At 47.3% G+C, this 25087-nt stretch overlaps 1 protein-coding gene across 1 annotated transcript; it reads right to left on the bottom strand.

Moving 5' to 3' along the window:
• Positions 1-2580: 2580 nt before the first annotated feature.
• Positions 2581-11863, bottom strand: LOC128635635 (E3 ubiquitin/ISG15 ligase TRIM25-like). Its single transcript, XM_053688715.1, has 2 exons — positions 11560-11863; positions 2581-4118 (listed from the first exon to the last, which is right to left on the bottom strand). The coding sequence occupies exons 1-2, from the start codon at positions 11861-11863 to the stop codon at positions 2704-2706; spliced, it is 1719 nt and encodes a 572-aa protein (XP_053544690.1). The 3' UTR covers positions 2581-2703.
• Positions 11864-25087: the final 13224 nt, after the last annotated feature.

Here is a 25087-nt window from a genome sequence, read left to right as displayed (position 1 = left end):
AATACTGATAAGACATAAATACAACATTGAATGAAAGTAAAAAAGAAACACGTACCTGCTAAAGCTGTTTAAGAGGCTACTCTATACCATAATGCAGGAAGATTACAGCCAAAATGCTATCCTGCATGCAGTAAAGCAAGATCCAGGCCAAAAATCCTGCCTGTCTGTACTTCCTAGTCATACCCATATGATTCCCCTAAAGGTGTCTCACCGGCAATGTCACCAAGGGTCGGGGGTGTTAAATTCTTAGAAAAATAAACCAATTAGTACTACAAAATTAAAAAACCCTATGCTGCTCACTCAGCCTGTATTACTAAATGTAAACTTTGAAGGACACGAACGTTAAGCTAAGCAGGGCTGTATGTAACAAAGTAACAGCATCCAACTATGCTGGAGAGCCACAGTCCAGTCATTTTGAATAATGTGTCCGGGTTTCAGGTGGTCTGAAACCTGGACACATGATTTGAAACCTGGAGGTGGCGACCCTACTGGGACAGAATGAACAACTGGGTGGGACACTGGGACAGCACCTCCAAACCGGGATAATCCCAGTAAAAGTGGGACTTCTGGTAAGCCTAACCATCACCCCATACACAGAATGCAGCATTATTATTATGTGACAGTGTATCTAGTGCAGGATTCTCACCCTGGTACTATCACCCCATACCCCGAATGCACCATCACCCCATACCCAGAATGCAGCATTATTATTATGTGACAGTGTATCTAGCTCAGGATTCTCACCCAGGTACCATCACCCCATACCCAGAATGCACCATCACCCCATACCCAGAATGCAGCATTATTATTATGTGACAGTGTATCTAGTGCAGGATTCTCACCCTGGTACTATCACCCCATACCCAGAATGCACCATCACCCCATACCCAGAATGCAGCATTATTATTATGTGACAGTGTATCTAGCTCAGGATTCTCACCCAGGTACCATCACCCCATACCCAGAATGCACCATCACCCCATACCCAGAATGCAGCATTATTATTATGTGACAGTGTATCTAGTGCAGGATTCTCACCCTGGTACTATCACCCCATACCCAGAATGCACCATCACCCCATACCCAGAATGCAGCATTATTATTATGTGACAGTGTATCTAGCACAGGATTCTCACCCAGGTACCATCACCCCATACCTAGAATGCACCATCACCCCATACCCAGAATGCACCATCACCACATATCCAGACTGCACCATCACCCCATACACAGAATGCACCATCACCCCATATCCAGAATGCACCATCACCCCATACCCAGAATGCACCATCACCCCATATCCAGAATGCACCATCACCCCATACCCAGAATGCACCATCACCCCATACCCAGAATGCACCATCACCCCATACCCAGAATGCACCATCACCCCATACACAGAATGCATCATTATTATTATGTGACAGTGTATCTAGTACAGGATTCTCACCCTGGTACCATCACCCCATACCCAGAATGCAGCATTATTATTATGTGACAGTGTATCTAGTACAGGATTCTCACCCAGGTGCCATCACCCCATACCCAGAATGCACCATCACCCCATACCCAGAATGCACCATCACCCCATACACAGAATGCAACATTATTATTATGTGACAGTGTATCTAGTACAGTATTCTCACCCTGGTACCATCACCCCATACCCAGAATGCACCATCACCCCATACCCAGAATGCAGCATTATTATTATGTGAAAGTGTATCTAGCTCAGGATTCTCACCCAGGTACCATCACCCCTTACCCAGAATGCACCATTACCCCATACACAGAATGCAGCATTATTATTATGTGAAAGTGTATCTAGTGCAGGATTATTACCCAGGTACGATCACCTCATATCCAGAATGAAGCATTATTATTATTATGTGACAGTGTATCTAGTGCATGATTATTACCCAGGTACCATCACCCTTTACCCAGAATGCAGCATTATTATTATTATGTGACAGTGTATCTAGCATATGATTCTCACCCAGGTACCATCATACCTTACCCAGAATGCACCATCACCCCATACCCACAATGCACCATCACCCCTTACCCAGAATGCACCATCACCCCTTACCCAGAATGCACCATCACCCCATACCCAGAATGCAGCATTATTATTATGTGACAGTGTATCTAGTGCAGGATTCTCACCCAAGTACCATCATCCCATACCCAGAATGCACCATCACCCCATACCCAGAATGCAGCATTATTATTATGTGACAGTATATCTAGCGCAGGATTCTAACCCAGGTACCATCATCCCATACCCAGAATGCAGCATTATTATTATGTGGCAGTGTATCTAGCACATGATTCTCACCCAGTTACCATCACCCCATACCCAGAATGCAGCATTATTATTATGTGGCAGTGTATCTAGCACATGATTCTCACCCAGGTACCATCACCCCATACCCAGAATGCAGCATTATTATTATGTGGCAGTGTATCTAGCACATGATTCTCACCCAGGTACCATCACCCCATACACAGAATGCAGCATTATTATTATGTAACAGTGTATCTAGTGCAGGATTCTCACACAGGCACCATCACCCCATACCCAGAATGCAGCATTATTATTATGTAACAGTGTATCTAGCACATGATTCTCACCCAGGTACCATCACCCCATACCCAGAATGCAGCATTATTATTATGGTCAGTGTATCTAGCGCAGGATTCTCACACAGGTACCATCACCCCATACCCAGAATGCACCATCACCGCATACCCAGAATGCACCATCACCCAATACCCAGAATGCACCATCACCCAATACCCAGAATGCAGCATTATTATTATGTGACAGTGTATCAAGCGCGGAATTCTCACACAGGCACCATCACCCCATACATAGAATGCAGCATGAAGAGGCTCAGTAAAGGTGACAGTGAAGGTGTGTAAGTGTCTAATCGGTTCACACAGCTCATTAAAGGTCAAATACCCAGCCTCATAGTCCAGCAGTATTCCTACTGTGTCACATGATAGAGGAGGAGATAAAGAGGTGCGTATTGTGTTATGTCTCACTAAAAGATCTTTATTATAACTCCTCAAACCCCAGGACTTGTTATTATTTCCTATCTCAGACTTCCATCCTCTCCTCCTCATGCTGGTATAACAAACCCCTACACACCAGTCCCCTGATTCACTGGTCTGCACTTCCCAGTAATGTCGTCCAGAGAAAAAGCTCCTAGTGCTTAATACCTGAGGCTCATATGTAAATCTCTCTGGTGTTTTAGGTCGCTGCTGGTATATACGTGAGTAGGATACAGTTTTCAGTTCACCTGATACAATAACATTATAATTAGCTGTGTTTATATCCAGTAATATGTCTGTCACCTGCACATACAGCCCTCTCTTTACATCAGTCACAATATCAGCTAAACCTCTGTATAAGGTCACTGAGATCCGACCCTCATCCAAATCCCCCCCAGCAGGGACCTGTTTATCCCCTCTATGTGTGACCTCATTATCTCCCTTCTTAGCACTACAAAAGTCATCTCTGTGTGATTCCTGTTCTTGTAGGACAGTTAATGGGTCAGTCATGTTGCACAGCTCCTCAATGTGACTCATCTTCCTGGTCAGCTCGTCCTTCTCTTTTTCCAGCTGCTGGATCAGATCAGAGATTGTGAGTAAAACCTGCTCCTGCTGCCGGGTGATTTCACTCAGGACTCGCTTCTCTAGGTCTTCCAGCTGTTTCTTGATGTCCCTAATCAGGGCAGTGAGTCGCTCTGTTACAGCAGCTGCTTTCTCTTGCACCCCTCTCCTGTGCTCCTGCAGACTCTGGACTCTTTTCTCAGTCTTCTCTCTCTTTGTGGTCAGTTTCTGCAGAACATCTCTCAGTTTCTCTTTCTTCTTCTCAGAAGCCACATTCAGCAGCTCCACCTGGTGTCCCCTGTGCTCTCCGGCCAGGGAGCAGGTCACACAGATACAGGCAGCATCCTCAGTGCAGTAATATTCCAGGAGCTTCTTGTGTTTGGAGCATTTTCTGTTACCCCAGGAAGTGATGGGTTCAGTTAAGACGTGTTCCTCAGACTTGTTGTGTACCCTCAGGTGGGGATCACACAGAGAAGCCTCACACAGCAGACAGGATTTAAGGTTTAAACCATCTATTCCGTCCTTCTTACTGACTAATACCCTTATCTAGTAAATAAGACACAACACCATTTGTTTGGGAGAAAGAACCGGTCACGGTTCACGTTTATTAAATAAACGCTTTAACTTGTGCCTAAGAGTCATTCCAATTACCCTTAGGCACTTGATCAACCTATCAACGAAACTTGGCAACAAGTTCGTAATCCTCAACGTTGGCGGCATCTCACCCTAACCTAGCCCCTATTAGCAGATGGTCAAGGCCCCTTTCGATACCTGCAGCGTGACACCCGGCTGTCACGCCCCATGGCACTCAGAGAGAGCTGTGATGTTCAGAGGTCTTCGGTCCAATTGCGAGGGAGAGGACCCCCAGGCCGGCGCCTGGCAGGCATAACCCCTCCCTTTTCCCCGGACCGTCACTCTTCTCTCCTTGTGCCCGCTCCCCAGGGCATTGACCACCCGCCTGTTGAGGCATATCCAACCAGCCCAGTAAGGCAACCCCTGTCAGCCGAATCGTACAACTCAACTTCAGGGGTGGCTAGCTACATTAAAGGCTCGGTCTTACTGAAGGCTAGCTCAATTAAACCCACCCCTGCCGAGCCAAACTCACCCTAACAGCCGCATCGTAGCCGCCAATTTCTTCTTCCAGGGACGGGTGGGCGGGGAAACCTTCTCCTTGAAGTCTGGAAACCGAAAGAGGCTGATCTCACTGTTGCAGGACCCTATAAAGGTAAGAAAACAGACACCTCCTTCCCCTTTGCAACATTGTAACAACACATTTAGCATTACTCCAGACTTCAAGTTGGTAAACCCTTAATTTTGTTACAGGCCCACTAGAGGGCCCTCCACTACCATAAGGTTTAAACCATCTATTCCGTCCTTCTTACTGACTAATACCCTTATCTAGTAAATAAGACACAACACCATTTGTTTGGGAGAAAGAACCGGTCACGGTTCACGTTTATTAAATAAACGCTTTAACTTGTGCCTAAGAGTCATTCCAATTACCCTTAGGCACTTGATCAACCTATCAACGAAACTTGGCAACAAGTTCGTAATCCTCAACGTTGGCGGCATCTCACCCTAACCTAGCCCCTATTAGCAGATGGTCAAGGCCCCTTTCGATACCTGCAGCGTGACACCCGGCTGTCACGCCCCATGGCACTCAGAGAGAGCTGTGATGTTCAGAGGTCTTCGGTCCAATTGCGAGGGAGAGGACCCCCAGGCCGGCGCCTGGCAGGCATAACCCCTCCCTTTTCCCCGGACCGTCACTCTTCTCTCCTTGTGCCCGCTCCCCAGGGCATTGACCACCCGCCACAAGAGCCAGGCGAACTCTTGCCGCCAAACCAACCAACAGGAACCCAGTAATAAACCACACTTTAACTAATCATAACCATAAAAAACATAACAATTTCAACAGATTGCAGATACAACAATTTAACCCAAACTTTAATGAATAATCCCCAACAAGGCTCCCCTGATGTCCCTTAGAAACATATCCAACCCTACGTCCGTAAGGTGGACTCCATCAGGCCTAAATAGGTCCCTTTTGTCGGCCGTTATGCTTTCGTGCCTGACCACGAAACCACCAATGCCCGTGACCGCTCTTCCCATCTCCCTATTCACCTTTTTGCGCACATTATATGCAGCCCTCTGTGTGACAATGTGCCGCCATTGCAGTCGAGCAACTACATTTGACCACCCCAAAGTCACACCCTGCAACCAAGTGTGCATCCATTGCACATCCGCTGTCATTCTTCTGATCAAATCCAGCGCGGGCATTGCCCCCAAGTCATTTCCCCCGAGGTGCAGCACTAAAACATTAGGCCGCCCCCACCTTTTGTGTGCCTCCTGTAAAAGTGCAGGCAAATCAGCCCACGACAGTCCCCTGCGCCCTAACCACCGAAAGCTTGCCTTGGACGTTGGGAATCCAAGTTGCTGACCTTCCGGCGATCGTAACGCCCTGAGATGAGCCCAGTGGATGTATGAATGGCCTACCATCCATACACGAACCGGAGGTGCTTTCGCATTCACAACACCTGATAAAACAGAGAACACCACCATGAAAAAACTGCCCTTGCACAACCTGGGTCCCCTCCCCAACAAAAAACCCCCTTTGGAAGTATGGACCCGCCCACATGTCTGTGCTCTAGCAGTGTCCTTTATCAGGTCTAATATAAGTCTTGTACTGGGACGACTTCCATCTACCCAAGCGCTTAATCTCCGCCACCGTAACTCCCTTTTGCGCTGCGCTGGTCGCCGCGCCTATTCTAAACGAGTGCGGGGCGATCCTGCCCGGATCCAACCCGGCCTCCTTTGCCGTCTTCGCCAATACCTGGCGGAATTGAAAAACCGAGAGGGCCGAACCGTCCTCATGTATCAGGAGCAGTTGCCCTCCCGCCGGCCTCACCTTCAGGTATTGCTCCAAGCATGCCACTGGGCAGCAATCCTCAAAGTCTTGACGTTCAAGGGGCAGCCATGCCCCCACCCCCTCCTGGTCCGTCTTGGACCTGGGTATGAACAACAGGAGCCCCTCGTCCGTCAAACGGACATGCTCCAACTGCACTCCACCTCGACCTTTCTCCTTTGCAGACGCCACAAGCTCCCCCACCCTGAGGGCTCCCGCAAACGCCAACGCAAATGCCGTTCGGAAAAGAAGCTGCTCGTACTTGGATGTGCAAACCTTTGCCACACCATTCGCTAACGCCTGCAATCTCTCCCGTGTAATGGGCTCTCTCCGATCTTTCTGACGGGGGGCCAACCTGCCCCACCCCTTCAACACCTTCCTTACTAGGAAGGTTCCGGAGTGGTCCTCAAAGCCAAGCGCCTTGTTAAAGAAGGCCAGAGCCGATAGCCTACTACTCGCGCCGGCCTTACTGACCCCATCTTTCCGTAGTAAAGCCAACCATTCCAACACCAGCACCCTAGAAGCCCTTTGTACCTGTACACCTCCGCGTTGACAGAACGCCTCCCAGCAGTCCCAGTGACTCTTATATGTTGACCATGTCCTTGGCGCCAAGGATGCCTTCACCAAAGCTAGGATGCTCATCCAACCTTCACCAGCTGCCAAAGAGAAGATGGGCATGTTAACCCCTCCTCTGCCGCCATGGGTGCCGCTGCCCTAAACTGCTCCCATTTAAATCGAGAGAGTGCATCTGCAATAATGTTCTGCACTCCCGGGACGTGTTTGGCGGTAAAATGTATATTGCACTGCAAGCATCGCAACACCAAGTGACGCAAGCAACACACAACCGCTGGCGATGACGCGGACAGCCTGTTAATGGCGTACACCACACTCATGTTGTCCGTCCAGAACACCACCGATTTATTAGCCAGTCTATCCCCCCAAATCTCCACAGCAACCACTATCGGGAATAGCTCCAACAGCGTCAAGTTTTTGGTGAAACCTGCATCTATCCAGCCCCTCGGCCATGGAGCCGCACTCCATTCTCCGTCCAGGTACGCACCGTACCCGAAACCCCCCGCTGCGTCCGTGTACAAGTTTATTGCCTTGTTGGGTACTTTCCTACCCCTCCATAGGCACACACCATTAAAATTCATTAGGAATTTTTCCCATATTTCCAGGTCCTCCCTCACATCCTCAGTAATGCTCGTCCATTTTGCTAGACCGGTAGGGCCCTTCAAAAGTCCCTCCAATCGACGGTTAAAGGCTCTTCCCATCGGGATGACCCTACCCGCAAAATTCAGGAGGCCCAGCAGCGCCTGCACCTCTTTTATCGCAACCTTGCTGGACCCCTTAATCCTTCGGACCGCTCCAAGCATCCGGACAACCTTGTCCATGGGCAGCCTACATTCCGCCTGCACTGTATCTATTTCGATACCTAGAAATGTGAGGCATGTACACGGCCCCTGCGTTTTGTCGTCCGCGAGCGGCACTCCAAAACGCGACATCATATCCTGCATAACCTCCATGAGCTGTTCACACTCCGTGGAACCAGCTTTCCCTACCAACAAGAAATCGTCCAAGTAGTGGGCCACCGCTCCCCCACTTGACGCCTTGTACACTACCCAATGTAGGAAAGAACTAAAACACTCAAACAAGGAACAGGACAATGAGCAGCCCATCGGCAAACACCTGTCCACATAATATTCCCCTTCGAACTTCATGCCCATTAGTCTGAAAGCCGAAGGGTGCAGTGGCAGCAGGCGGAAAGCCGACTCAATGTCTAGCTTCGCCAGCAATGCCCCCGGACCGCATGCCCTGACCACGTCCAGCGCACGATCGAACGATTGATAGTGCACTGAACTCAGCTCTGGGTCAATAGCGTCGTTGACTGACGCCCCTTTTGGGAAAGAAAGGTGATGTATCAACCTGAACTTCCCTTCCTCTTTCTTGGGTACCACACCCAATGGGGAGATCACCAGATCCGCCATCGGGCATGTGGAGAATGGCCCCGATACCCTGCCCAGCGCCACCTCCTTTGCCAACTTTTCCCTAACCACGTGCGGGAATTCATAGGCCGTTTTCAAGTTCCTGTGCACTGAAGAACCCTCAACCCGACCCATGACCGGTATCCGGAAACCCCCTTCCAACCCCGACCTCAGCAGCTCAGCTGCCCCTGTGTCGGGGTAGTTCGCCAGCCATATCAGCATGGCCCTCAACCTAAGCGGAGTTGGTGCCCTTGACTGCAACTCCCGCCTTAGGCGTAATTCTGGGCTGTCCCTGGTCCTTTCGCTTTCCACAATCGGCGCCTGGGTGAGGCCCTGCACAGAACTTGCAGATGTGACGAAAGGAGCAGCTGCTCCCCCTGTCACACTGCTTATCCTGGTATTTCCAGCACTCCCTCCCTTTCCTGCCCAGCCGCGCCCCTAGGCGCTGCGGTGCCTGACGTGACGCCACTGGGGAGGGAGAACTGCCTTCCAATCCTAATTTGGACCACAAGTGCATATCCTGTGTTCCAAAATGCAGCAGAGGGTTACCTACCATCTTTCTCCTAAAGGCCATGTCGTATTCACGCCATGCGCCTTCCTTGAATCTCGTACGGATATCCTCTATGGTATCCTGGTACTTAAACAGGTTATGCCCCTGCAGCGGCCACCTGTCGACATAGCACGCAGCCAGTACACGGAAGCATTTAAGCCATTCCTCGTACGTCTCCGGCCTACGTACTTTCTTTGGGCCCGAGCCATCAGCCGCCCTTTCTTTGGCTCTAAACGCGTCCAGAGAGAGCTCGAATACGTTAACGTATTTTCCCTCTTGAATCTTTTTAACGACCTTCGCTTTCAAATGGCCATATAGCGAGTGGACCAAACACGGGTAAGTGTCACCCTGTGCAGCCACTTTGCGAGGCACTGGTCCCACTGGCGTAACAGCGCCCCCCAAAGCTTGCGTTCCCTGTAGCTCAAGTGACTGGGACGTAGCGCCCGCCTTGTCCTTCGCTCTAGCAGACGCCATCTTCTTTATCCACCTAAACATCCTGCGCTGACCCTTCCCCACTAACCCAAGATCCTCCCCGCTATCGGATCCTGACCCACTTGTGGAAGACCCCGTGTCAGTGTGTATAATGTCTGGTGCGTGGCACTCACCCTCGCCTGGTATCCCTGCTGGCGAAGGAGTCGCTGGACCCGCAGCACTCTGGATGCCACTAGTACCTGCCACTGCCATGGCGCTGCTCGTGCTTGCTGCCATCTCTGCTGTGCTTGATGGAACCTGTTGAGACAGAACAACTTGGGGGGTACTCCGGTCTGTGAGAGGGGCAACAGTTGAAACACCCTCTCTCCCCTGCCCCTGACTCCCCCCAGCAGACATACCCAGAACATTAGCCACAGCATCCCTGATAATCGCTTCCTGCGCCGCCCCCTCCCGGGCGTGACCACTAAACCCAGGCAGGGGCCTCGCAGCCTCTCTCGCATGCAACGCTGCCTCCACGGCTCTCCTGATCATATCCTCATTCACACCACCATGAGACTGGCCCCCTCTATGCATCTGCGCCCTCTCATACTGCGCATCATTTGTCGCCTCACACGGTCTCACAAATCCCCCAGCCCTAAACTGAGAAACTCCCTCATAGGCATGCGTTATCCCCGCATGTCCCCACCCCATGTGTGGTTCATATCTCCGTCCAGTCTCCAATCTACCATATGGCCCCTCAGGCCCTTCGGTCTCTGATATTGCATCCACACCTGCATACCTTAGGTTCATGCCACCCCTCATGCGATCTTGTCCCAATGTGTCCCCTATACCTGTACTCCGTACCGATGCACACCTCTCATTCACCACAACCACAGGCCTCTGTCCGACACTGCCTCTATCCGTAGCCACAACCTGATCACTCGTGCTAGGCCGCACTGTAGGCCTCCCAACTGAACACACCGCTCCGCCTGCCACACCAGATGAGCCCCTCTGAGGACCGTGGTCAACCGCCATGCGCGCATGCGCGCCATCAACATGCATACCCACGTGGGACCCAACTGCGCCACATGCTCTCCTGCCCGCATCCGGACCCCCAGCCATCCCCATGCCAGGTAAGTGGGCCCCGCTGCTCCCTGCCTGTCCTCCTGATACCCCGCTCGCTAACCGGAGTCCCCCCAAGTTACCTTCGGGGCTCCGGTCACGCGAGGCACTCCTCACTCTCCCGCGTCCTCCCTCCGCATGGCGACCGCGATCCTCCTCCTCCTCAGAACTCTCGGAGGAGATCTCGCGGGAACCGCCAACCGGAGGGCCAGACTCCGCTGCGCACTCTGCCATGTGGCTGTGCTGTGGGCCTGCTCCTGTACCACCGCCGGCCCCAGCGACAGCCACGCCAAGGCCCTGATCCCCATGGGGCAACCCCCCGACAAAGGACTGGGCCCAGGCCAAAACTGCCGCCAAGGCCGCCGGCGGCAAGGCCGCAAACTGCCCGGCCAGGCCGGCCCCAGCATCCGCTGGGGCAACCGGACCAGACAAATTCCCCTGGCCACCCTCTGTTCCCCCCACCGCTGACACCTCCCCGCTTGCCTGCGGGCCTTGATTGGGGGCTACCCTATGAACCCCACTGGTCTGGGCCTTCCCTCCGGCACCTTTAGGCCGTGAGCTACCCCCTGCCTTGCCCTTTCCTTTATTAAAACTCCTAGCAGGTGGGGATTTTTGGGGTGTGGGGGGTACCACATCTTCTGACTCCGGCTCCTGTCTGTGCCTTGCAGGTCCTTTCTTTCTTGCAGCCATCTCCACCACCTCCCTGTAACGCTTGGGAGGCACAGATTTTCTCCTGGATCTCTCCATGTTTTACTTCAAGAACCTTCAGACAACTTCAGAAACCTTCTCCTTGAAGTCTGGAAACCGAAAGAGGCTGATCTCACTGTTGCAGGACCCTATAAAGGTAAGAAAACAGACACCTCCTTCCCCTTTGCAACATTGTAACAACACATTTAGCATTACTCCAGACTTCAAGTTGGTAAACCCTTAATTTTGTTACAGGCCCACTAGAGGGCCCTCCACTACCATAGTAGCAGGTACAGGAGAGTGAATACAGTAAGTGCAGAAGACCCCAGTGTCTATTTGCTCTTTCTGAGTAATCTGTAAATTCATCTTTACATTACACAGCGCTATGTTCCTCTGCAGCTCAGGTCTATTAGTGAATCTCTTTCTGCACTCAGGACAGGTATAAACCCCAGACCCCTCCTGGGTACCCAGCACACTCTCAATACAGCCCAGGCAGAAGTTATGGCCACATCTCAGAGTTACAGGATCTGTATAAATACTCAGACAGATGGGGCAGGTTAGCTCCTCTCTCAGATCAGCAGACGCCATGTTTTAATGTAGCAGCAGGAAACAAACATACAATATATATCTATTCAGCACAAGGGTGTGGTGGTTATATAACTGTATTCAGCAGCAGGAAACAAAACTTACAATAGATTTCTATTTAGCAGAAGGGTGTGGTAGATACTTAACTGTATTCAGCAGCATGAAATGAAACTTACAATATATATACCGTATATCTATTCAGCACAAGGGTGTGGCGGATACGTAACTGTATGTGTTTGGCCTGTTAACTCTTTATGTCCCAGAGTGCAGTGACCAGGGCAGGTTTATAAACTCTGATAAATGTTCTGTAGTTCTCAGTAATTTGTGTATCTGATGACATCACATGAAATATTAGCACAGAAATAAATCTAGTGTTTCTGTGAATAAAATATTATATCACACAGTATAACAGCACCTGCACATACATAAGGTAACGCTATATATATTATATCACACAGTATAACAGCACCTGCATATACATAAGGTAATGCTATATATATTATATCACACAGTATAACAGCACCTGCACATACATAAAGTAACGCTATATATATTATATCACACAGTATAACAGCACCTGCATATACATAAGGTAACGCTATATATATTATATCACACAGTATAACAGCACCTGCATATACATAAGGTAACGCTATATATATTATATCACACAGTATAACAGCACCTACACATACATAAGGTAACGCTATATATATTATATCACACAGTATAACAGCACCTGCACATACATAAGGTGACGCTATATATATTATATCACACAGTATAACAGCACCTGCACATACATAAGGTGACGCTATATATATTATATCACACAGTATAACAGCACCTGCACATACATAAGGTGACGCTATATATATTATATCACACAGTATAACAGCACCTGCACATACATAAGGTGACGCTATATATTATATAACACAGTATAACAGCACCTGCACATACATAAGGTAACACTAGATATATTATATCACACAGTATAACAGCACCTGCACATACATAAGGTGACGCTATATATTATATAACACAGTATAACAGCACCTGCACATACATAAGGTAACGCTATATATATTATATCACACAGTATAACAGCACCTGCACATACATAAGGTAACACTAGATATATTATATAACACAGTATAACAGCACCTGCACATACATAAGGTAACACTAGATATATTATATCACACAGTATAACAGCACCTGCACATACATAAGGTAACGCTATATATATTATATCACACAGTATAACAGCACCTGCACATACATAAGGTAACACTAGATATATTATATCACACAGTATAACAGCACCTGCACATACATAAGGTAACACTATATATATTATATCACACAGTATAACAGCACCTGCACATACATAAGGTAACACTAGACATATTATATCACACAGTATAACAGCACCTGCACATACATAAGGTAACACTATATATACTATATCACACAGTATAACAGCACCTGCACATACATAAGGTAACACTATATATATTATATCACACAGTATATCAGCACCTGCACATACATAAGGTAACGCTATATATATTATATCACACAGTATAACAGCACCTGCACATACATAAAGTAACGCTAGATATATTATATCACACAGTATAACAGCACCTGCACATACATAAGGTAACACTAGATATATTATATCACACAGTATAACAGCACCTGCACATACATAAGGTAACGCTATATATATTATATCACACAGTATAACAGCACCTGCACATACATAAGGTAACGCTATATATTATATCACACAGTATAACAGCACCTGCACATACATAAGGTAACGCTATATATATTATATCACACAGTATAACAGCACCTGCACATACATAAGGTAACGCTATATATATTATATCACACAGTATAACAGCACCTGCACATACATAAGGAAACACTAGATATATTATATCACACAGTATAACAGCACCTGCACATACATAAGGTAACGCTATATATATTATATCATACAGTATAACAGCACCTGCACATACATAATGTAACACTAGATATATTATATCACACAGTATAACAGCACCTACACATACATAAGGTAACGCTATATATTATATCACACAGTATAACAGCACCTACACATACATAAGGTAACGCTATATACATTATATCACACAGTATAACAGCACCCTCACATACATAAGGTAACGCTATATATATTATATCACACAGTATAACAGCACCTGCACATACATAAGGTCACGCTATATATATTATATCACACAGTATAACAGCACCTGCACATACATAAGGTAACACTAGATATCTGGGGGTCGATCCGATAAAAATCGTCGCCCGCAAAAGCCAGCGACGCCAATATTTGCGCTGGTTTGGTATCCTATATACGGCGTAACCTAGAAGTTACGCCCGTATATTTCTGCCGTCGCCCGTAGTTTTTTGGGCTATAGGCAGGTATACCAAACCAGCGCAGTTTGGTATCCAATATGCAGCGTAAGGACTTACGTGGCTAAAATGGAGAAATCTTACTCCATTTTCACCTCGCCACAAATAGCAGCCGTAAGAAGCCTTACGCTGACTATTGGAACACCGTAACTCCCTAAACTAACTAGAAAATAAACCTAACACCTAACGCATGCGCAATGTCTATCTACCTGTCACCCGCGATCTGCTAAATAAAACCTAACACCTAACGCATGCGCAATGTCTATCTACCTGTCAACCGCGAACCCCCCCCCCCTCCGAAATCCCTAATAAAGTTATTAACCCCTAAACCGCCGCTCCTGGACCCCGCCGCCATCTACATAAACTAACCCCCTACTGTGAGCCCCTAAAACCGCCGCCATCTACCTTATCTATCGCCTAATGTGAACCCCTTACACCGCTGTCATCTACCTTATCTATCCCCTAATCCGACCCCTTACACCGCCGCCACCTATATAAAAAATATTAACCCCTAATCTAATCCCCCTATACCGCCGCCAGCTATATTAATATTATTAACCCCTAATGTAAGCCCCTTACACCGCCGCCATCTCTATTAAAATGATTAACCCCTAATTTAATCTACCTACCCCGCCGCCAGCTATGTTATCTATATTAACCCTAAGTATATTATAGTTAATATAGGTATTACATTATATATATTAACTATATTAACCCTAATTATATTAGGGATAATATAGTTAATATAGTTACTATAGTATTTATATTAACTATATTAACTCTATCTAACCCTAACACCCCTAACTAAATTTATATTAAATTAATCTAATTCATATTATAAACTAAAATATTCCTATTTAAATCTAAATACTTACCTATAAAATAAACCCTAAGATAGCTACAATATAATTAATAATTACATTGTAGCTATGTTAGGGTTAATATTTATTTTACAGGTAAATTGTTAATTATTTTAACTAGGTCTAATAGCTATTAAATAGTTATTAACTATTTAATATCTACCTAGTTAAAATAATTACCCAATTACCTGTAAAATAAATCCTAACCTAAGTTACAAATACACCTACACTATCAATAAATTAAATAAACTACAAATATCTATCTAAAAATACAATTAAATAAACTAAACTAAATTACAAAAAAAACAAACACTAAATTACAAAAAATAAAAAAAAGATTACAAGATTTTTAAGCTAATTACACCTATTCTAAGCCCCCTAATAAAATAATAAAGCCCACCAAAATAAAAAAAATTCCCTGCCCTATTCTAAATTAAAAAAATTTCAAAGCTCTTTACCTTACCAGTCCTTAAATGGGTCTTTTGTGGGGCATGCCCCAAAGAATTCAGCTCTTTTGCATTTAAAAACATATACAATACCCCCCCCCATTACAACCCACCACCCACATACCCCTATTCTAAACCCACCCAAACCCCCCTTAAAAAAGCCTAACACTACCCCCCTGAAGATCTCCCTACCTTGTCTTCACCACACCGGGCCGAACTCCTCATCCGATCCGGGCGATGTCTTGCTCCAAGCGGCAAAGAAGAATTCTTCCTCCGGCGACGTCTTCCTCCAAGCGGCAAAGAAGAATTCTTCCTCCGGCGACGTCTTCCTCCAAGCGGCATCAAAGTCTTCATCCTTCCGGCGGCATCTTCAATCTTCTTTCTTCGCTCCGCCGCCGCGGAGCATCCATCCCGGCCGACGACTGAAAGACGAATGAGGTACCTTTAAATGACGTCATCCAAGATGGCGTCCGCCGAATTCCGATTGGCTGATAGGATTCTATCAGCCAATCGGAATTAAGTTAGAAAAATCTGATTCGCTGATTGAATCAGCCAATCAGATTCAAGTTCAATCCGATTGGCTGATTGGTTAATAAATAAATTGAATAATGACACAAACACAGGGTGTGGGTATAAAGACCCGTAGGGTCCGCATTTATTATAGAACATAGGAACCGGCTGGAAGCAACTCAGCAAACCTTAAACCAGGTGGCGGCAATCTAGCTAGGAGAGTAAGTACCCCCCGCTAGGAAATTGGACCACGCCCGTGAATGCCTACACAAGCGGAGCTTAGCTGCACGCACAGACTTAGGGAGTTCTCGGCAACATCAAATGGGGGGAGGTGCCCCAGGCACGCGCCTGCAGAGACTACCCTCCCCCTGGGCCAGCCGTCACTCTACCTCTAATGGCAAACCGGGGCGTGGTACAAACCGCCACAAGAGATAGCCCACAGGCACAGCTCTTGCCGCCACCCACATAGGTGTAATAATATAGCACGCCTCAAATTACCCAGGAACAGTTCAATGCCCCTCTCAGGGAGGTGCACCCCATCCCTCCTGTAGAGGCTTCTCCCAGCCGTTGTGATGTTCCCATGTTCCACAACAAACCCTACTGACTGCGCTAGGACAAAATCCTAACCTCCCTGTTCAGTTTCTTTCTGACCTGAAAGGCCACCCTGTGGGCTGCACATGGCGCCACTCAATTCTGGGGATGCTATTGGACCACCCTATCTTAACATTGGGACCCATGTCTGGAAAGTGTACAAATCAGACTGAATCACCCCACTGAGCAGTTTGCACGGAGCCCCATATCACTACCACGTGCATGAATGATCATAACTTGGGGTTTGTCCCACCTGTGCAATGCCCCGTGCAGCAACCCAGGCAGATCCTGCCAACTCAAACCCCTACGACCTAGCCACCTAACAGTGACCCAATGGGGGGGGGGGACCCAGTTGTTGCCCGTCAGGGCTCGCGATCGCTCTCAGCTCCGCCCAGTGAATGTAGGAGTGACCCGTGATCAGCAGTCTCAGTGGACCATCTCTTGGCCCTGTAAAGAAACAACAGTTAACTGGGAACATCCCAACATGAGAAAACAAAACATTCATATTGTTAATGGCCTAACATACAACATGTATCTCTTAGACCTCCATCTCCCCAACGCCCTAATGTGGTCGGCAGACCAACACAAACCCGCGGCAGCGGTAGACGCTCCAACCCTGAAGGAGTGGGGGCAATGACCCTTGGGTCAAGGCCCGCTTTCCATGCTGCCCAGCTCAGGCCTCTCCTGCATTGAAATCTGGTCAACGGGGAACCGTCCTCGTGAACCAGAAATTGTAATGGACCCTCCGGATCGCGTCCCTATAGGCCCTAAGCAACCTGACTGGGCAACAAACTGAGCCCACGTGGGGGGTTAAAACGTCCAACTCCTTTCCCTTCTCGGTCTGTCTTTGATCTGGATAGGAAAATTAGATCAGATGACTCGTCATTCTTGACGTGAGGAGGCCTACAGACCCCCGGGCTTGTACCACCCTAAGTGCCCCGTGAAAAACCAGCCTAAAGGCAGCGGAGAACGGGTACCCTTGTCGGCAGGAGAACCCACCACAGGCACAGTTCGACACAGGAACCAATCTCTTGATGGTAACGGGCTCCCTAACGTCCCTTGTTCTGGGCACCATACGCCCCCCAGCCCCTCAACACCTGCCCGACCAGGAAGGTTCTTGAAGAGCCGAGAGGCCATAAAATTTACAGAAGAAGGACACGGCAGTCAGCCGAGATCCGACTGACCCTTTAGAAAAACCCCATTACCTTTAAGCTCGTTGATCCGTCCCTAAAGACCCCATTGGACAACACCTCAAGATGGCCGGCTCGTCCTATCACAGAAGGTGATCTATTTAGACCAATGCTTCACATAAGCGGTCCAAGTAGAGAGGGCCAGCGAAGAACGGATCATGACAATCAAAGATCTCCCACCGGCGCTACCTGCCATAAATAATAGGAACAAACGACTCCGTTAATGTCCGCCTGAGGAGCCAACGCATAGAATGCTTTCCATTGAAACGAAAGAGCGCATCAGCAATTCTATTCTGGACGCCGGGTGCAGACACTTCAGCACCAGCATGCGAGGGTACCGCACTACCGCGGGAGATCCCCACGAGAGCATGTTAACAGCAACATGACGCTCTTGTTATCCATCCAGAACACGACCTCCTGATCCCTTAGCTGCTCACGCTAGACCTCAAAGGCAATAATAATGGGGGGGGGAGCTCTAACAGGCTAAACTTCTTAACAAGCCCCTTAGAACCCATGACCGAGGCCATGGGCCGGCACTCCAGTGACCGGACAAGAAGGACCCCCACCCGTGAGACCCTGCCGCATCAGTAAACAACTGAATTACCATGTTGGAAGGAACAGACTTCGACCATGAGCAGATCTCATTAAAAATGGTTCCAGAATTGTCCCCATACTGCCAAGTCATCAAACATTTCTGCCATTACACAAAACTCACTCGCTTGTGACCGCTTACCGCCCGACGCCCTTCGAGCCGCCGAAGAAAAATTCTGCTTATAGGAATAATCCTACCGGCGAAATTCAGAAGAACCAACATGGTCTGGAGATCCTTCATGGAACCAACAAAGGACCCGATTTGCCGAACCGTACCAACCATACGGGCAATCGTATCCTGTAGCAAATGACACTGCATTAACGATGAGTCAATCTTGATACCCAAAAGGTAAGGCACGTGCAAAGGCACTGGGCCTTACTCTCCGCCAGAGGGACACCCATTCTGGCCAGCAAAAATCTAATCACTTTCATCAGGAAAGCACACACAGCGTATCCAGCATATCCAAACAGCAGGACATCGTCCAGGCAATGTGCCAGGCCATCAAAACAGCAATCACTGAGATGGCCCAGTGCAAGAAGCTCTGAAGGCTTCAAAATGAGCACATGATATAGAACAGCTCATAGGCAAGCTTTTGTCCACAAAATACTTGCCCTCACGCCAACATCCCCTGAGGTGTAAGGAGGAGGGATGAATGGGAAGCATCCGAAATTACCACATCCAGGTTTGCCCTCCATACCAGTGATAACGCGTCATCAAAGGACTGGTAGTAAACCGAACTGGCTCAGGGGAAATAGCGTTGCTGCCCGACCTCCCTCTAGGGAAGGAAAGGTGCTGGATGAGCAGGGACTTACCCGGCTCCTTCTTAGGAACAACCCCAAGAGGAGAGAGGAACCAATCCTCGAATCGGAATCTCCACAAATGAGCCAGCCATGTGGCCCAAAGCAATCTCCTTGTCCCTCTTTTTCCTCGCAATGCTAGGAAATTTGTATGCCGATTTCGTAAACCCTATATTGCGAAGCTGAAGGGTATAATGAATCCCTGACGGAGGCCGCCGCCTAGCAAGGCAGCCACCCTCCTATCCGAATTATGGCTACCAATTGCGGCTACCCTCAGTGGGGTGGCCACCCTTTCCGGCAGTGAAAGGTTTGAAACTGGAACTAGGCTGCTCTTGCGACCGGCCTGCATCGTGGGATCTGTTACACTCCAACCGGAGTGGCCACCCCGCGATGCTTACTCATGTGGCAAAACACACGCCGGCCCATTGGGGCAGAGCTTATTCTGGAACTGCGCAGCAAATACCTGTGGGACACCGTTGAGAGCGCTAAGGTGCGCAATTGCCCGGGGACCAGAAGAGACCTGCCCGGGCAAAAAAGGCTTTTCGGGCCCGAACTATGCCCCTAACCACGAATCTACGTCGCCAAATTCAGGAGGGGATTACCAACCATCTATCGCCGAACGCGACGTCATAATCCCACCATGCCCATTTCTGAAACCGCTCGCAAGCGGTTTAGATGGCATCTTGCTATTTGTGGATAATCAGAGCCCGATCGGGAAGTTTAGCGATGTAACACCGCCATTTCTTCCTGGTGATAGACCTTGGCCGAAAGTTCAAACCTATGCACATATTTACCCTCTTGAATGCGTCTAACAGTTTTGGGCTTCAGATGCTCGAGAAGGCTTAGTTAGAGGGCCGCCTGTGCTTGTCCCCATACATGGCCGTTGCACGCCCAGCTGTCGCCCCTGGGATCTGCAATGGAACACGGAGCTCTAGCAAGAGGAACCAGGGGAGAGGGGGAGGACCCATGGCCTTATGCACCTTGACTAGCCACTTCCTCATCTTATACATTCCCATCTGCCCTTTAGCCTCCGACCCCTGGGACCTATCACTCACTCAGACCCAGAATCATCCGAAGATGAACTAAATCCCCTATGCCCGAAAGATAAAATGGTCTCACCAGTTCCAAGAGGGGCAGCTGTACTCTTCCTTGCCACGACCACCCGGACTGGACTGCATTTGCACCCAAGCATTCTGTGGCTCCATGAGATTCACCACTTCTTGCGATTCCATGCTCTCCAGCTCCAAGAGGGGCGCTGCACAGGCAGGGGATCAGAGGACGTTGACAGCTGTTCTCGACTCCGCTCCTCCTCCTCAATACCAACTGCACCGGACTGCATAGCCGCTAACTCATTCTGAGAATCCATGATTTTCTGTAATGAAAAATGAAAGAGAGGAGTACCACGGGGAGAGGACAAAGGCTGATCAACAATGTCATCAACCCCCCAGGACTAACACTCCTGCGCCTTGTGCCACAAGCAGACTCCACACACTCAGACACACTGCCCGCATGTACATTCAATACTGCTTCAGCAAACTGAGCCTGCCTGCCCACAACCTGAACTGCACTCGCAGGGACCCCCTGACATAACTTGGGGGGGGGTGATAGGGGCCTTTTTGGGAGGAACCCTAGTGGTGACACCCAGGGAGGCCACGCTGAGGGCCACACCTGCAGGTGACTCACGCTTGCCCCCACGATGTGTTGCCCGAGGAGGCCGCACAGCTCCTTCTAAGCCGTGATTAACTAGCGGCCTTTCTCTTGCCCCCCGTCTGACTAGGCAATGACTGAGGCCCTAAATTATCCATATCCACTGACGTATCCCCGGTCAGGCCTGCGGCCTGCTCATAATCGCCAGAAATTGCCCCCCATCTGAGCTCACCATCCTGCAAATTGTCCCCACGTGGCTCTGGGTCTAAGTCCCCTAAAGCGCCAACATATTGCCCCCACGAGGCTTCTTGGCCTTGGCCCCCTAAAGCACTCGACAAAATGCCCCCACGCGGGCGCTGTACCCCTGTGCCAAGCTGCGCACCCCCCGCGGGCCTCGCCCCCCCCCCCCCCCCCCCGAGGCACACCTCTCTCACCTGAGCACCCCAGAGGCGAAGACGACGCTACCCGCATTGCTGCCGCTGCCCGAATGCCGATCCGGAAGTGACGTCACCGACGCAACGTCACTGGAAGTGGCCACCGGAAGTGACGTCATCCAAAGCGGACATGGCCGCCCACGTGGATGACGGTTCCCGCGCCGCAGACCGACGAGCTGGAGACGGATGAGGAGACCCGAAGCCGCCATTAAAGAAGGGGAAACTACCGCCTGACCGAACCGCTAAGGACTGGAGGAGCGCGCGTCATGGCCGACGGAGAAGGTAAGGGAATGCTCCCACTAGGCCCACCACCGACACCTTAGGGGCAGCATTCGTGATGCTGGAAAAATAACCCCAGACACAGCCCCCACATGGCTAAATGGGAGAGGGACAGGGAGACAAAGCAGGGACTATATTATCAAGGGGGCAGATAAAGAGGCCAAGAGGGAGGGGGGGGGACCCCGGGCCCACAGGATACAAATAGGAGGAAAAACAGGGGAGCGACTCACCGGGTCCTGGGGTTAACATGGCACAACATCTTCCTCATCATAAATTCTTCCAACTCCCCCACTCTCACAGGATCTGTGGCTGAACAATCCATGCTGCAGCAAACTGGTAACAGACAGCATGACAGATCCTGCAAGCTGTGAAGACAAGCTGGAAAGAGGGTTTGGGGCCTGTAGCTTGGCTTCTTAAAGGTGAGCCCTGTACCCACCCACAAAAATGCAACATTGTTGCCACTTCACAGCAGCTCACTCCTAAGGGCCTTAATTCTTATGTTCGTTCTGAGCTATGCTGCCCTCCACTGTCTGCACCTGCATATACATATGGTAACGCTATATATATTATACCACACAGTATAACAGCACCTGCACATACATAAGGTAACACTATATATATTATATCACACAGTATAACAGCACCTGCACATACATAAGGTAACGCTATATATATTATATCACACAGTATAACAGCACCTGCATATACATAAGGTAACGCTATATATTATATCACACAGTATAACAGCACCTGCATATACATAAGGTAACACTAGAAATATTATATCACACAGTATAACAGCACCTGCACATACATAAGGTAACACTATATATATTATATCACACAGTATAACAGCACCTGCACCCTGCACATACATAAGGTAACGCTATATATATTATATCACACAGTATAATAGCACCTGCACATACATAAGGTAACGCTATATATTATATCACACAGTATAACAGCACCTGCACATACATAAGGTAACGCTATATATATTATATCACACAGTATAACAGCACCTGCACCCTGCACATACATAAGGTAACGCTATATATATTATATCACACAGTATAATAGCACCTGCACATACATAAGGTAACGCTATATATTATATCACACAGTATAACAGCACCTGCACATACATAAGGTAACGCTATATATATTATATCACACAGCATAACAGCACCTGCACATACATAAGGTAACGCTAGATATATTATATCACACAGTATAACAGCACCTGCACATACATAAGGTAACCCTATATATATTATATCACACAGTATAACAGCACCTGCACATACATAAGGTAACGCTATATATATTATATCACACAGTATAACAGCACCTGCACATACATAAGGTAACGCTATATATATTATATCACACAGTATAACAGCACCTGCACATACATAAGGTAACACTAGATATATTATATCACACAGTATAACAGCACCTGCACATACATAAGGTAACATTAGATATATTATATCACACAGTATAACAGCACCTACACATACATAAGGTAACACTAGATATATTATATCACACAGTATAGCAGCACCTGCACATACATAAGGTAACGCTATATATATTATATCACACAGTATAACAGCACCTGCACATACATAAGGTAACGCTATATATATATTATATCACACAGTATAACAGCACCTGCACATACATAAGGTAACGCTATATATATTATATCACACAGTATAACAGCACCTGCACATACATAAGGTAACACTAGATATATTATATCACACAGTATAACAGCACCTGCACATATATAAGGTAACACTATATATATTATATCACACAGTATAACAGCACCTGCACATATATAAGGTAACACTAGATATATTATATCACAGCACCTGCACATATATAAGGTAACACTAGATATATTATATCACACAGTATAACAGCACCTGCACATATATAAGGTAACACTATATATATTATATCACACAGTATAACAGCACCTGCACATACATAAGGTAACGCTATATATATTATATCACACAGTATAACAGCACCGGCACATACATAAGGTAACACTAGATATATTATATCACACAGTATAACATCACCTGCACGTACATAAGGTAACACTAGATATATTATATCACACAGTATAACAGCACCTGCACATACATAAGGTAACGCTAGATATATTATATCACACAGTATAACAGCACCTGCACATACATAAGGTAACGCTGTATATATTATATCACACAGTATAACAGCACCTGCACATACATAAGGTAACGCTAGATATATTATATCACACAGTATAACAGAACCTGCACATACATAAGGTAACGCTAGATATATTATATCACACAGTATAACAGCACCTGCACATACATAAGGTAACACTAGATATATTATATCACACAGTATAACAGCACCTGCACATACATAAGGTAACACTATATATATTATATCACACAGTATAACAGCACCTGCACATATATAAGGTAACGCTATATATATTATATCACACAGTATAACAGCACCTGCACATACATAAGGTAACACTAGATATATTATATCACACAGTATAACAGCACCTGCACATACATAAGGTAACGCTATATATATTATATCACACAGTATAACAGCACCTGCACATACATAAGGTAACGCTATATATATTATATCACACAGTATAACAGCACCTGCACATACATAAGGTAACGCTATATATATTACATCACACAGTATAACAGCACCTGCACATACATAAGGTAACGCTATATATATTATATCACACAGTATAACAGCACCTGCACATACATAAGGTAACGCTATATATTATATCACACAGTATAACAGCACCTGCACATACATAAGGTAACACTATATATATTATATCACACAGTATAACAGCACCTGCATATACATAAGGTAACACTAAATATATATTATATCACACAGTATAACAGCACCTACACATACATAAGGTAACGCTATATATATTATATCACACAGTATAACAGCACCTGCACGTCCTGGGTATCACACAGTATAACAGCACCTGCACATACATAAGGTAACACTAGATATATTATATCACACAGTATAACAGTACCTGCACATACATAAGGTAACATTATATATATTATATCACACAGTATAACAGCACCTGCACATACATAAGGTAACACTATATATATTATATCACACAGTATAACAGCACCTGCACATACATAAGGTAACACTATATATATTATATCACACAGTATAACAGCACCTGCACATACATAAGGTAACGCTATATATATTATATCACACAGTATAACAGCACCTGCACATACATAAGGTAACGCTATATATATTATATCACACAGTATAACAGCACCTGCACATACATAAGGTAACGCTATATATATTATATCAC

This window comes from Bombina bombina, chromosome 7, assembly GCF_027579735.1.
Source record: "Bombina bombina isolate aBomBom1 chromosome 7, aBomBom1.pri, whole genome shotgun sequence".
NCBI lineage: Eukaryota > Metazoa > Chordata > Amphibia > Anura > Bombinatoridae > Bombina > Bombina bombina.
This window is presented reverse-complemented; position numbering and strand designations above follow the sequence as displayed.